A 15,175-nucleotide genomic window follows, 5' to 3' on the forward strand; every position below is an offset into this window, starting at 1 on the left:
TGAAGCTGAACATGACAACTTGCGAGATGGGTAGTGTAGGTCAAGATCGAGTACATGTACTTTCATAAGTCCTCAATAATCAGTTACTGACCATTGACTAACGGAGAATGCTGCCTTATAACAGGCCTGCTGTTATTACAGGAGTAACCAAGTTGATACTAGAATACTGATATATGTACTTACACTTAATACTATTGCTGGTTTAAGCTTTGATATTACTACTGATGGCAATAGCAGATAACTCCTGCTTGGCACATTGGTTAAATGATCTCTGTAGAGCGAGGCCTTCTGATACGAGGTGCATGCATGTTCAAATTTGTCAAATGGCCGCAGGCAAAACCTTCCCGAAATGTCCTGTACGTGTAAAAGTCATGGTTATAGGAACGGCGTGGCGAGCGAACATTTTATTTGATTACCAAGTTGTTACTAATACTTACACATAATACTATTGCTGGTTTAAACTTCTTTGATATTACTACTGATGGTAATATAAGCCGTGGCAGTTTATCTTACATTTCCGTGGCAATTTCTGTAGTGATTTATACAAATTTTGGTATGGAGAACTCAGAACTGAAAAGTTGCCGCAGCTGCCATTCCCACTTATAAAAGAATTATAATAAAAATGATAATTTAGGATTTATCTTCCCTGTAAATAACATTCCTTCGATAGAAGCATCAGATTTGCATTGTCGATCATGATTATTTGGCAGTGAATTAGAATGTCATTGGCAAAGTCAAAATTCATTTTCTATCTATTTTCAAACATTCCATGTCCTACGATTGTTACACGCACATGTAAACTATATAAATGCATATGTATATGTACACGTGCATATAATTGTATGGTTTAATAGCTTGATTTTACAAACAAAACTTCAAAACACTAATTATGTTTTATAACCTGACACTGATGAATCGTAGAAAATAATAAGAGCACTGCAAGCAGTGTGAACTTGGTGATTATTATTAGTAGCTAATATCAACAGCCTTACAAAAGGAGCTGGGATATTTCAAAATATTGCATATCCTAACTATTTGTTTAATATATTCAGTTTTTAGTCATTGCCCTCACCATCGGCATCCTCTGCTACTCTCGCTTCAGTTTTGTCTTAGTGCACGCATGCGCAAAGCTTTGTGTGAGGTAGCTTTGCCATGATACTGGCACATCAGTTCCCTCGGCACCTGGATCTTTGACACTCCCATAAAACTGCTTGTAAAATATCAGAGAGGCGATGATTCTGGTATGACACTTTACTGCATACTCATCGTTTTTCGTACCCAGTATCCGCCGATGTAAAGAAGGAAATGGAACATTGACAAGTTATGTTGTTGCCTCTTTCAATATAGATGTAGGTAGCTGATACATAATTGACACAATGTACATGTTATTTCAGCGGTTGAAGGGAGGGACTGACTGGCCTAGACCTAGACACAAAAAGCATGTGCCTTAGTCAGTTGAAGTCTGTACCATTTTCCTGGGTGCTATCTTTTTGGCCATAGAGTCTGCATGTGTAGGCCTAAGTCTCACAGAGAGAATACAGTTGCCCCAAAATTTAAATGATTCTCAGAGTCGACTTCTGTTTTGATTAGTTTCCTATGACTCTTTTTCCCCTTTACCTGCAAAGGATGAAACTGCATCACAGCCGGAGTAACCATGTAAACCGATGAGGTTTGTCACATTGGAAGTTGATCTGCGAGCTTATTAGCCTTAGTAGCTCTATTCTTGCAATAGTTTTTGATCACAAAATCCACACAAGCAGCCTTGTACTTCTTAGTATGAGCACTAAGCACATCAAGAATGGTATCACCAAGTTGATGGAATGTTAAAGGGATGGCACTGGCAGGCAGGGCTTGGATAAGCACCATGGCATCCACAAGGATGGCCCCACATCCTCAATAGCTTGGAGTCACTGCATTCATGGTAGTTTGATCATGTCTGCTATAGATATGAACTAGTCCTCTGAGAAGGTTTCTAACTCAGTTGCCGTCTGGGAATCTGGGCTGTAATATCAACAAACTGCAGTTAGAGGCACAGCTCTGCTTGTCCCCTTACATAAAAGATTGATCAACATTTTCACCAATTACGCAGTTGTGTATCAAGCATTACGCAGATATACTTGTCATAACACTTGTTACGAGAGGCCATCTCTAAAGCAACCACATCTTGATCAAAGTTCTACAAAATACATGGTCTTCCTGTTTGATGGTAGCAGCATTCTTCAACCCGTCTTCATATGTAGACAGGTGCACCGCTCGAAAAATTAACAAGTTGTTTACGCAAAACCATGCTTGAAGATGTCACTAGGAGTTTAAATCCATTGTTGGGGGTCTATAGTTACTTGTAGGGCGATGTGATGCCAATCATTGGTGCCATACCAGTACAAGTTGGTCTGCAAAACAATTATGGGCACTGCTCATCAATTACTTATCAATTACTTAATCATAGTCAAAGCAACTGAAGAAATCATATCTTAGGTTAATTTACAGGATAGATGGACATACCAGCAGACACAGTTTTGGCCACATGAAGGACAGCTTTGCAAGTATGTAGTTGATTTGTGTGAGTAGTACCACACAATTTCACAAATCATGCATATATGTTTAAATGTAGGTCTTGATGTGTATAAGTGGACAGCAGAATTGAATCTTGTGATTTTCTTTGGTGGGTCATTTTCATCTTGACATGGTGTATCATGAGTAGCATGTTTCCAATTTTTTTCATGTGGCTAAATGAATGCCAGGACAACATTGACTAAGGAAATCATCACCGCTTAGTCAGCTTAGACCAATAAACTAGAGCGAATACATGTATGATCTGTCCATTTGATAAATGAGGGCAAGACTAATGGTTAAATGCCTTGCTGGATTGAAACTTAGTTATTTTTCAAACTGACTACAAGCATCTTGATCAGTGGCCACCACTACTAGTTTTTACGGATTACATTGTCTGCATTCCTTCCATCTTAATAATGTTTATTAATTATGTACTTAAATTACATAGCAATTATTTTATAGAATAATTATAAGTCCCATTATCTCTCCTTAAATGTTTGAGTGGTAAAGTATCGTAAGTCTAAAAAAAATACATCACTGTGTTTTCTCCTACCAAGCTCAATTTTGCTGTTAGTCAGTCTCTGATATCTGTGAATCTAGTAGCCCTTGCAGGCAAGTTGAAGGCATACACCATTGGAAACAGGCCTTTCAAGCTATTAAAAAGTGTTTTTCAAGCTTTCTAGACAGTGACTAAGTGCTTAACTTGTGTGTTTAGGCAATGTGTATCAAATTAATTTCTTGAGAGCCATGTATGTGAGCTACACAAGTCATGTCAAAGCTCAAACCATGAATGCACTTATCTTGTATCTTATTATTTTTCATGATTCATCAGTGTCAGGTTATAAAACATAATTATAGTGTTTTGAAATTGTTTTGTAAAATAAAGCTATTAAACCATACAATTATCTGCACGTGTACATATATATAAATACATGTACATGTACGTATATAGTTTACATGTGGGTGTAACAATTGTAGGACATGGAATGTTTGAAAATAGATAGAAGATAAATTTTGACTTTACCAATGACATTCTAAATCACTGCCAAATAATTATGATCGAAGTTGCAAATCTGATGCTTCTATGGAAGGAATCTTATTTACAGGGGAAATAAATCCTAAAATATCATTTTTATTAAATCTCTCATAGAAGTAGAAATGGCAGCTGCGGCAACTTTTCAGTTTTGAATTCTCCATACTCAAATTAGTATAAATCACAGCAGAAATTGCCATTGAAAAGGGTTGCCAACGGAACATCATTTCTAGAGCTTTTTTGCCTGCTCGGCCCATAGCCTAATAGCAATTAACTCCTGCCTGGCATATTGGTTAAATGGACTCTGTAGAGCGAGGCCTTCTGATAGGGCATTCTGGCACCCTTAAGAAATGTGAGCTGTTGTTCACAAGATGGAAGAATCAATCATGATGATAAAGAACGTGTATTTGTTGTCACAACAACTTGCCTTGGAAATCAAGATTCTTATCTCTTCTGCATGTATAAATCAGTAAATAAATATTATACCGCCTTAAAATCTGAAAATGCTCAGAGCGTTTCAAAAAAACTCGATTTGATAATAGCATAAAAGACGTGGAAGTTATTAAAGATCATAAAGAGTTGTTTTTTACACGTTGCTGCTTTGTAAAAGCGTTAGACCCTTAGAAAGACCTGAAGAATATGTCTAGTTTTTATTGTTTCGCACAATTTTTGTTTCATTTCAAAACAAGGGGGTGTGAGGTTGGGCCCTGTCAGTCATATGGAGTTCGGCAATAAAAACCAATCAGGAAGTGCTGCTGTAGAGTCATGGAACTAAGCATAAAGCAAGTTGTTTTCTCTCGTATCAACAAACAAGCATAATGTTGTTACCGTATATAATGCTTTTTTGTGTTTATGCCATCCACAATAAGAAGCATCAAAGAAAAGCCGACATTGCATATGGATAGAAAACTACTTAAAGATAATTGACTAGTCTGTCACAGAGCAAGTTTCAACCACATTGTGTCGAATGCTATTTCGTGCTTGTAGTGCTGCATGCCTAAAGAAGTTGAATCTTATTATGGCGCAAACAGCAATTTCCTCATTTGAACCTGGGCATTCCAGGAATTCATTCTGGAATCAAAACCTTGTGTTTAGTTGAGATCAGGATCCCTTTACAATCTTAACCAGTTTTTTTATGTGACAACAGTTTTGTAGAGTTGTTCTACCATGAATATGCATTCAAATGAAAAACTTCAATTTAGGCTAGAAACAGTAATCTATTTGCCCTATCACAGCAAAACTAATTTAAAGATTATAGAAATACAATGCCAACTAAAGATCGTAGGCCATGTTAATTCTAAATTCATTGCTAATCGTTCTACATCTGAGTGTCTATAATTCTAAAGTTTGAAGATCACCAATCATTTTACTAGTTACACTTCAAACATAGCCTATTGTTCTCCACAAATCTTTAACTTGAACTGAACTTGGCGCATGGCCTACAAGAAATATGGAAGGGTGGCTGGCAATGTGATTAGGTGTCCTGGTGTCATACATGAAGTGGCTGTAAGCGGAGATGTCTCTGTGATAAAGTCGTGCTGTTTCCGTAAGCACTCCCGTGGTATACATGTCTTCCAGCCATAGGAAACACACCTTTAGCAGTAAAAAGGTGTGGTCAATGTTTGATGAGAACACAGATTTACAGATGAGAAATTATGAAAAGATTGTCATGAGGAAGTCTAATATTCTATACATATATTTTATATATATTATGGCAGACGACGGGTCACAAACTTATTTCTGACATTACATTTTCAGATATCCGCGTATAATCACTCATATATTTTGCATTACTTTTTGTATATTGTTTCTGTCTCTTTTATATGTTTATATCGCTAATTCTTTTTCACGCTTATATTTGGCCGTAACTAAGCCGACGTGTTAGCGATCACATTAATTATTTTTGTTATATGGTTTTCTTTTGGTTCCATTATACGGTACAGAGAAAATACATATATATAGGGAGCGCTTTCGCTAGGAGAACACAGTAGTCGTAGCTCCGCTACTAATGGGAGTTTCTTTGAAAACAACGAACGAAACCATCTTCACTTCTCTTGCATTTTATTCAGCAATTCTTGCACTCTTGATTGTGCCTGGGTAAAAGCCGGCAAAATCCTTTACAACATTATTATCGATGTATATAGTATTTTCTATTATATATAATATTCTATTATTCCTATAAAATTGTTATATTGTATTCTTATAGGGTATTAGATTCTGTTTACTATTACATGTTACATCTAGTAAACTTTTAATTGAACGCCATGGCGCTCTATTTTTCAACCCTTCCTTTATAGTGGCAGTCAAATGGAGGTGGCATTCAATTAGGGGGTAGCGTTCAAATGGAGGTGACATTTAATTAGAGGTGGCGTTCAATCAGAGGTTTTACATTATTTAATTTTTCTATTTCTAACTTGATTTGCTCAAATAAAAGATCCTGCAACCGGATATTACGTTCCGTTTATCACTCATAAACATGCAAAACACTAAAAAACCGGAAGGTAAAAATTTAGGATAAGAAATGTAAAGATTCATTCAAATCATTTCGCAAATATGTAAACTTGGTACCTTATGAATTGATTGTTGCAACTTTTTAATAGCATCTCCACTGATGAAATATCCAAACCCTGGACAAGCCTTAGGGGCAAAGAATGATTTGGGCCATTCTTCAGAAGTGACAGTCCATCTGAATGATATGTATCTTTTCGGGCCCGGGTTTAGCCAAAGAGTGCCTACCAACATTTTGGAAGCCTATGCATCACAAAGAGCAACAACTACAAACTAAGCCTAGAGCCTTGACCTTGAGGAAGAAAAGAGGGCATGAGCTATCAAAAGTTTGTAAGCCTAACGACTGTTTTTAAATAAGAAATATATAAGAAATAGCACGCTTGCTTCAAATATGGATAGCTGGGTTTGATTCCTCTATAAGGCACTTTATTTCCCAACTATCTTAATGTGCTACAGATGGGTGAACTGACTAATTCTTTTAATAGTAAATATTTGAATTATTACAATCAAAACCCTTTGTTTAGTTGAGACCATGACCTCTTTATAATCTTAATCAGTGAGTATTTGACCCTCTCTTTAGTTCAAAGACTTTTCATAAGCAGTCTTCATTTTTCAACTGAACTGAATGTTCATCGATACCCAGTAGGTCAATTGTTATCTAGCTTCCCTTCCCATGAACTTTATTGCCTTATTCAGTAAACAATAGTTTAGCTGTTCCTAAACTCCTGAACTTTGTCTCCAATGAAAAAGCTTATCACACAAACTTGAGCCATTGTGTTGACATTGCATTAAGTAAACTACAAGAAATTATTCTTGTTATAACTAATATTTTCAGTAAATAAATTATCGACATAACCAAAAAGAGTATGAACATATTTGCATGTTCTCTTTAAATTAAACTTAAAAATTTTAAATAGACTAACAAATCTGTTTGATTAAAATTGCTAAATAAAATTGTTATTTATAAAGAATATTATTTATATTTATTTAGAAATCTTTTACTATAATAAGAGTCGAGCCTGTCTGTCCAGAGTTAGCATTGGAGGCTGGGATAAAGGATTACTTCATATGAACTCTGAACTTTCGACAAGCAGCTTTAGAGACTGACACTCTACTAACTGCGCTATACAACCACCATACACCAATTTGGAATAACTGTGCGCATACTTATTATCCTTGCTTTATTGGCACGTCTGACTGCATAAGTACTAGTCAGGAGTCAGGGTTGAAGATTGGGATAATAGATAGCATCCAGTAAAACTCTAACTCATACTTCCTGTTTGGACCAACACTCCAACATCTGCACTAATTGAGCACCTTCCGGCAGCACAGAATAGTTGTGCGCATACTTACTCTCTGTATGTTATTGGCACTTCTGACGATCTCTCACGGCACACTTAATTGTCAGGGTACCAATTCTATAAATTCTCATCACTTCTCACATTTCTCTGCTAGAATTTTTCAGCATCAAATAAGAATTCATAATGCCGTAAAACATGAGGATAATTATATATCCAAAATGTAATAGGAATGACTTAATAACAATATTAATTAGATCTCAATTAAGCTAGCTAGCTATATGCTGCAGTTCGTTCCCATAGCAAGCAATCTACAGAGTTCCGTTGACATGTACACAACTCTTGAATATAACAAGAGCCATGCCAGTCTGTTCAAAGGCATTGTTAAAGGTTGAAAAAAGATCGCATTGCAAAGGATTCGAACTCACAACCACCAGCTACACACCTGATGATCTCTTACAGCGCACAAGACTGCTAGGGTAGTAGTGTATTATAGTTTGGTAGTAGTAATACGTATTATATTGATTCATATCATACCTAAAATACTGTTGTGAGGCCATGCACTTGGAGTTGCGAACTCCTGAAGCCAGTTGGAAAGCCTTTGAGGAGCTATAAAGGAATCATCATCTACTTTAAGCAACAGCTTTATATTCTTACAGTTGAGGGAAGTCCATCGTAGCATCGCTTGAGCCTGGAAATAGTTGTAGATTAGATTACAATATTGTAGGTTGTGAGGTATGTATGTATAAGGTACGTAGGTATGTACATATGAGGTTGTACGTACTGTATAAATTTTTGTTGGCGGTAGTAATCATCAACGGAATGATGTTTTTCGTTACAAAAACAAAACAAAAATGAGAAAACAGAAATTAAAACTTACTCAATGAGTTGAGCAAACGTGTTTTAAAAGTTGGTAAACTAATAGATCTGCAAAAAATTCAAGGTAGTGACTTGAAGGTTGTATAAACAGAACGTTCAAACATTGAAACAAATGATGGTAGATGTAGTTGTTAGTGTCACAAATTGGAAAACGATGTGTGTTATATGAGTGGAAGGATAAATAAGAATATTCGGGGCATAGGTTACAAATGATTTTAAAACTTGTAACACAGATGCAGAAACAACCAAGTTTATGATAAGGCAAAATGTTCAAATATTTTGTGATGCGATTTGTTGAAGTGTAGTAAACTGGTTTATGAGATCTGGTTTAAACTGGTTTAACACGCAAGTCTTACTATAAATTTCTGTAAGAGCAATGTCTTTTTCTGCTGTAGGTGAGACGGGGAAATATATATCAACGTCATTGGTCAGATGACAATGCTTAAATTGAAAGTAAAACAACTGCTGTTTTTCTGTTTAGGTAAGTATTATCAACTTAGGCTAGAGTCCCACTTTTAGTTTACACTTTACTTTTAGTTTTCCCGCTGAAGATTTATAGAATTTTATTTACTAAAGCCAAGAAAGAACATAAAAAACCACCAAGGTCGGTTGGATCTGTTTACAATATTTTCAAGCATGTTATCTACAACTGAAAAAACATATATGTATAAAACTCTTACAATGATCTTATTCCAAATACAACTATAAGTAACAAAAACTAAGACTTGAAGGTTCAGCATTCAAAAACCTTAAAAAACTTTTATTTGTATCACTATAAAGATGCACAACAGTTTTTTCATAGAACCCACAATTTTATGTTATCTTAGCTTTAATTTACTTTTCAATGCTGATGAAAGCAAATCAGATTTAATAGAAAAAATAAATAACATAATAGCATATGAATTTAATAATATTTAAAATATAACTCTTATGATAAAAGGATGTTCCGGAAAATTTTTTTAGGAAAAAGAATCATCAATCCTATGAATGATAAACTTTCTTGTTTGCTTTTGAATCTTTTGCAGCTTCAACTCCTGCAGTTTAAACTTAAGAGTCCTACTAAATGCTAAGGAATTTGACTAAGTCCTAGCATTTTAAGATTTTCTGGAGGTATAAGCGGTTTGTTTAGCGGTTTAGCCTAAGTTTGTGAAGTTTGAACAAAGTTGGTCAAGAAATGTGGGAATGCATAGCGTTTATGTAGACTAACAGACACAAACGCACACAACTCCCACATACGCACAACAGACACAAGCATACAACTCCCACTCACGCAGACAGACACAAGCGCACACAACTCCCATTTACGCACACAGACACAAGTGCACGCAACCCCTCGCACACACAACTCTTATGCACACAAACACATGCACACACAATCCCCACTCACGCACACAGACACAAGTGAGATTTATTAATAGTGTATAGGTCTTGCAGACATTTGGGCAAACATTCGCCGGGGTTCACGATGTCGATAAGAGCAATCTAGAGCTCTACAAAAACATAAAAGCGACTTGAGTTGAATTCACATTGAACAGGCACATCCTAACCTGAGACTGCAACATAGTCAGGAGAAGGCAGTTCCAATACATGTGGAAGAAGGTATCAGATCAGAGGCTCTCATGTAGAAAATAAAGTGATAGACTCAGGTCTCACATCTATATACTGGCAGATCAAGTAATTTAAGGCAGGATGCTCTTTCTGCCCTTACCAATGACACTTTTGAGAATTTTAATCTAACCTAATCTGGAACTTAGGCCACAATAAACCTCACAGGAAACAATTCAAAATGATGCACATGCCACATACTTTGAGACTAAGATTTCTGTAGGAGTCAATAAAGGTCAAGGTTTGAATGATGTCATCATACTCCTCAATTTCCTTCTTGATTCTCTTCTGAACCTGTGGATTATTCACAGCCGCTAAAGAGAAGACAACTCGAACAGTTATAGGCAAATATAGACGAACATCACCCCAGGTTTGTCGGATTGTTTGTCGTTTGTCAAAATTAGTTGGCGCACTGTAAATCCATATTAACAGCTGAGGGGTTGATTTTGAGCAGGGATTGACGCTGCGTTGCTGTGTGATGGAATGGTGAGATAATTTCTGGTGCCTGGTTTCATCAGTTACATTTTCTTCTGTAGAGTTATTGTCTCTCATAGATGTTGTGCTCAGCTTTTGGTTGATAGGAAAAGGCTTATTGACAGCTTGCAAAAGGGGAGGCATAGTTTTGTTCCTCGTTTTGTAGAGTGAGGTTAACTTGTGGCTTATGTTACCTTCTTGACTGTGAGTGGCATACAGCGCTGACAAAATAAGACAAAAAGTGTCAGTTATCACAAAGCAGTGATGGCCAGTGCCGCTGTAAACCCTAAAATTCATTCTCAGAAAAAGAGTGGCATAGTACATAATTGCATAACATGCATAATTTGTAAAGAGACTCAGTCTATCTTTACAAAGTTGATTTTTTAAACAAGTCGTTTGTCTGCCAATTATCTGTAGCCTTAGGCCTTCAGTTAATAAAGGTTTGTTGTTAAAACTTGTGTGCCTTTTTAAAGTTTCTCCAAATCTACAATGTCTAGTTACTTTAACTATCAAGTATCCAAATTCTCTCATGTTTAAAAGGGCTTGAGCCACCACCCACTATGCTCACATACAATTCCTTGCACAAAAAGCCCATAAACTAACTTATCTTTTTAGCTTTGCACATAGCTATCAGAGCATTTTCTCAAAAAAATAAGGCAATGTTGTTTGTCAGAAATTTTTACAACTTGTATTTCAACTGTTACGTATCTGCCAACTCAGTTACTTTTATAGATATTTTTTGTTGTAGCTACAGTAACTTAATTTACATTGTTTTGTCAGCAGAAGTAAATTAAGATTGTGTGCCCTTCCTTCCACTCCCACTGGTATTTTTGAGAATCAAATGATGACCTAAACGAGACTACTATGCAACAGAAATAATGTTGAAATCGAATGACAAGCTTACAAACACCATTCAGAATGATTGGACAGACAACTCTTTAATTTAACACAAAGACATCTGCAACGATCAATAAAGGTCAAACTTGGAATGGTGTAGACCCGTCACAGCTGTTCAGTTGACGAGCATTCTGCCTAAAGGTTTATAATTGAGAAGGTAGTTTCAACTTTCCAAATATTTCCTTAACCAGTATACATATGTATAATGCGCATTTGTACTTGTGTGACCTCTGTCTGACCTTCATCGAGCCTTTGTAAGTATTGTAGCTTATATTTTATGCACTTCTGACAAATATATTTCATAAGTCTTAATTAAGTGTCAAGTAAGTCTCAAGTGCGTCTCAAGTAAGTCTCAAGTAAGTCTCAAGTAAGTCTCAAGTAAGTCTCAAATAAGTCTCAAGTGAGTCTCAAGTGAGTCTCAAGTGCGTCTCAAGTAAGTCTCAAATAAGTCTCAAGTAAGTCTCAAGGAAGTCTCAAGTAAGTCTCAAGTAAGTCTCAAGTGAGTCTCAAGTGAGTCTCAAGTAAGTCTCAAGTAAGTTTCAAGTAAGACTCAAGTAAGTCTCAAGTAAGTCTCAAGTGATTCTCAAGTAAGTCTCAAGTAAGACTCAAGTAAGTCTTAATTAAAACAGAATTAAGTGTTAAGTTGGTGAGTAAAAGCCCTACTTAAGTATAGGTAATCAATTTTTGACTTATCAGTACTTAAGGTATCAAAATTATTGTGTAGCAAAACACAGCAGACACTTGTGTCAAGTATTCCTATAAGCTGTGTATTGAAGTTGAAGCCAAAACCATCACTGCCTAGAACTTCACCGCCACCCAGAACTCTTTCTACTCACCATCAGTAAAGTTTCTCAAAGTTTTTTGGTGAGCTGAGAAGGACTTGTCAGTGATCAGAAACAGATGGAGATGGTTGATGGTAAAGAAAAGGGTGACTGCCATCGCTGAAGCAATAAATCCGATGGCATCTCCTTTTGACTGGGTGTACACAGAGCGCATCGGTGTATCGTCTAACCATGTAGGTCTTTACAAACACTGTAATGAAGAGCCACTGCAATCCGAGACATATTTGTTGGATAATACAATGCTTAGGAAATGGCATATATTTAAAATTAGTGCTGGGCACGGGTAATAAAACTTGTTGAACTCATGGATTTATCTTGTTTGGAGTGTCCGGTAATAGAGATTTTAAGCATTTCAATCTTGCGAGTTCGGGTTTTGACTTATGAGTTCAGATTTTGGTACACGAATCCGTCGAGTAGAGTGGACAAAAACTCCATCTATTGCGGCCTGCGCTCTAAGCATGGTTCACTGTTTAACAACCCGCCTGTTAACACTGCTAGCACAAATATCGGTCAATAGCAAATAGTAAAAAATAATAAATAAGTTGAATAGAATTATAATTGCATTGTAAACTTTAAGATATGTCTCATGTTTGGAAATTTTGGGCATAAAACCTGTATCAACAAACCCAATACCCGGAAAACCCGTTGGCAAAAAAGTACTTGTGCCAAGTGCTACCAGCTACCCGATACTCGAAAAACTCAAATGGAAGGGGGACGAGTCTAAACTCATTGGCCAAGAAGTATTTATGCCCAGCACTAATTCAAATGCTAGGAACCCTAAACACAACCAGTCAGAGTTGTGACCAAAAGCATTAACACCCCTGCTTTTGTTGTCTGGTCCATTTAGCAAAAGTTGGACTAACTTTGAATAGACTTTACTTACTCCGTAGTTTATTTAAGTCAAGCACATTGAGCATCATTAAAAACCTCAAGATCAAATCTGATATAAATTTGATTTTTTCCTTAGCCCATAGATTGGTCTAATTAACTAAAAATCTATTCAAACTCAAATGAACTCAATATGGCTGGTGGTGGTTGCATTTGCACCAAAAGAGAGTATCAGGTCACAGCTATTGTTAGATACTCTACGATAGCTATTTCACTAAAAAATTTTATACTTTTTATATGTATTTGATATTTGTTTCTTAAAATTTGTAAGCGTCCATTTATGTGAACAGAAATGCCTTCTGGGCTAGGGTTTAGATAATGACAGTACTAGTATTAAAAACCTAAATGACCTTGAGAATAGTTGTAAAATAACAATAACAACAAACTTCAGTTTATGGAAACACGCGTGTCTTAACAATACCATTCTACATGTTTTGGTATATCATAATAGACTTTAACTGTGATAACAATCTGAACAGTAGCATAAAAATACAGAGTTTTAAAAACCAAGGTCTTAAAAACATACTGTGTGTGTTTTAAAGCATTATTGTGCAAACGTTTGCTATATGTGATCTTGGCTGGACATCTCCGAGTAGCATGAGAACCTTGAAGCCTAGAGACATTTAAGAGCAATTTAAGGTTGGATGTCATTTGTGTCACCGCCAGTGTCTTTTTCGGGAATTGAACTATGTAATAACTACTTTTATCCTTGTATAGTGCACCAGCTAACATGACACCAAGACCGCTTGTATTCGAATGACACAATAATAGGTATAACATAACGAATGACGTAACGAATGGCGTAACCACTAGGTAGGAAACACAGAGACAGCAATTCATGAGACAGCAATTACTTGTACACAGAATAAGTAATAGTATTACATGCAGTAGCAAGAGTAAATGATATAGGCTTATAAAATAATACATGCACGCATAGGTTACTATATATACATAGGCTACAAACCACTAGACCACGCCTGCTCACAGATATGCTAAACACTAAATTGCCGTATAAACTGGATATTTCTCTTGTTTCCCTTTTCAAAGTAAAAAACTATCTGTAAAACAATGTTTTTCCCTCTTGAAGTATATTCAGGTTTAGAGTACGAACCTAGTGAATGCTTAGATGAACATTAATTAATTTCTGAATACCTCACTTTTGGTCAGATTTCCAAGTTTCATTACTTTCCCTCAACAACTTTGTTGCATTGGCCTAACCTTTTATGGTGTAACAAATGAGTGACTTACTTCAACTAATAGAAGTACATAGTAAGTAGTCTATGAAATGGATGATCTACGTTGCAGTAAGCTTTAAAAGTGTTCATAAGATGGTAGATTATGTGCAACAGTTGAATAAGTGATAAGGATGGATACTCACTAACTCTATTAATTTTGCTATTCACTGTTTCTATGCTTTGAAGAGGTTCGGAGTTGCCCACTGCCGATGAATTCATACTCGACCGTTTCAACGATTTGGTGTTGCACTGTGTAGGTGTTTCCAAGGTTCACGATGTACATCTCAAAACAATACTTGTTAAAGTAGACTCGTTTTCTCCCAGCAAAAAACTTCACAAAGATTTAGTGAAGCGAAATGGTGTCAAATGCGTTCAGAGTTTACTACTTCTATGATTCCGAGTGAAGGCAACTCCGAGCCGACTCAAAAGATGAAAACACAGTTATTATAGCCTTGCATTTCAAGCATTAGATATCTTTAGAGCACCAGTGTATGGATTGGTCTAAATTATCCATATCAACTACTAAAACCAGAAGCCATTGTAAATTCAACATGGCTGGTAGTGGTTGGGTTTAGACTTGATACATTAGTGAGATGAGGATATAAGGTTATTACTATTGCACTCAACTCCGCGTGACCAGTTTGTTAAAAACCGTCAATTTATGCAAACATGAAGTAAAATACAAAAAATTGAATAGACCTGAAGTTGTTGGTACATTTTAATGACTTGCCCAATAATTGGATTACCAGGTATGTATAATAGGAGTAAGCTAGTACCGCTGGCGTTCCTGTGAAAGATCCTCGTGTATAATCGAATGTTCGCAACTATTCCATGAGATTGCAAGGTGATCCAGTGGTGCAGTTTGGTAGTGTACTTAGCTGCAAAGCTGATTTTATGAGTTCGATTCCTATTCGATACATTTTTTCTTAACCTCGAATGGTAGCTTCGGACCGAATGACGAAC

At 36.2% G+C, this 15,175-nt stretch overlaps 1 protein-coding gene across 1 annotated transcript; it reads right to left on the minus strand.

The window, feature by feature from the left end:
• Positions 1–4,513: 4,513 nt before the first annotated feature.
• On the minus strand, positions 4,514–12,243 carry LOC137402635 (beta-1,3-galactosyltransferase 2-like). Its single transcript, XM_068089140.1, has 4 exons — positions 12,084–12,243; positions 10,078–10,571; positions 6,155–6,337; positions 4,514–4,657 (listed from the first exon to the last, which is right to left on the minus strand). The coding sequence occupies exons 1-4, from the start codon at positions 12,241–12,243 to the stop codon at positions 4,514–4,516; spliced, it is 981 nt and encodes a 326-aa protein (XP_067945241.1).
• Between the last annotated feature and the right edge of the window lie 2,932 nt (positions 12,244–15,175).

The sequence above is a fragment of the Watersipora subatra genome, chromosome 8 (assembly GCF_963576615.1).
Source record: "Watersipora subatra chromosome 8, tzWatSuba1.1, whole genome shotgun sequence".
NCBI classification, from domain to species: Eukaryota; Metazoa; Bryozoa; class Gymnolaemata; order Cheilostomatida; family Watersiporidae; genus Watersipora; species Watersipora subatra.

What these genes read in the sequence shown, in the direction of transcription:
- LOC137402635 (XM_068089140.1), bottom strand. Translation starts at nt 12,243, where the DNA reads ATGCGCTCTGTGTACACCCAGTCAAAAGGAGATGCCATCGGATTTATT. An exon ending in TTTGAGAAACTTTACTGATG is followed by an intron (nt 10,572 to 12,083) that starts GTGAGTAGAAAG and finishes TTATTTTGTCAG; the next exon opens with CGCTGTATGCCACTCACAGT. An exon ending in ACAGAAATCTTAGTCTCAAA is followed by an intron (nt 6,338 to 10,077) that starts GTATGTGGCATG and finishes TGTGATGCATAG; the next exon opens with GCTTCCAAAATGTTGGTAGG.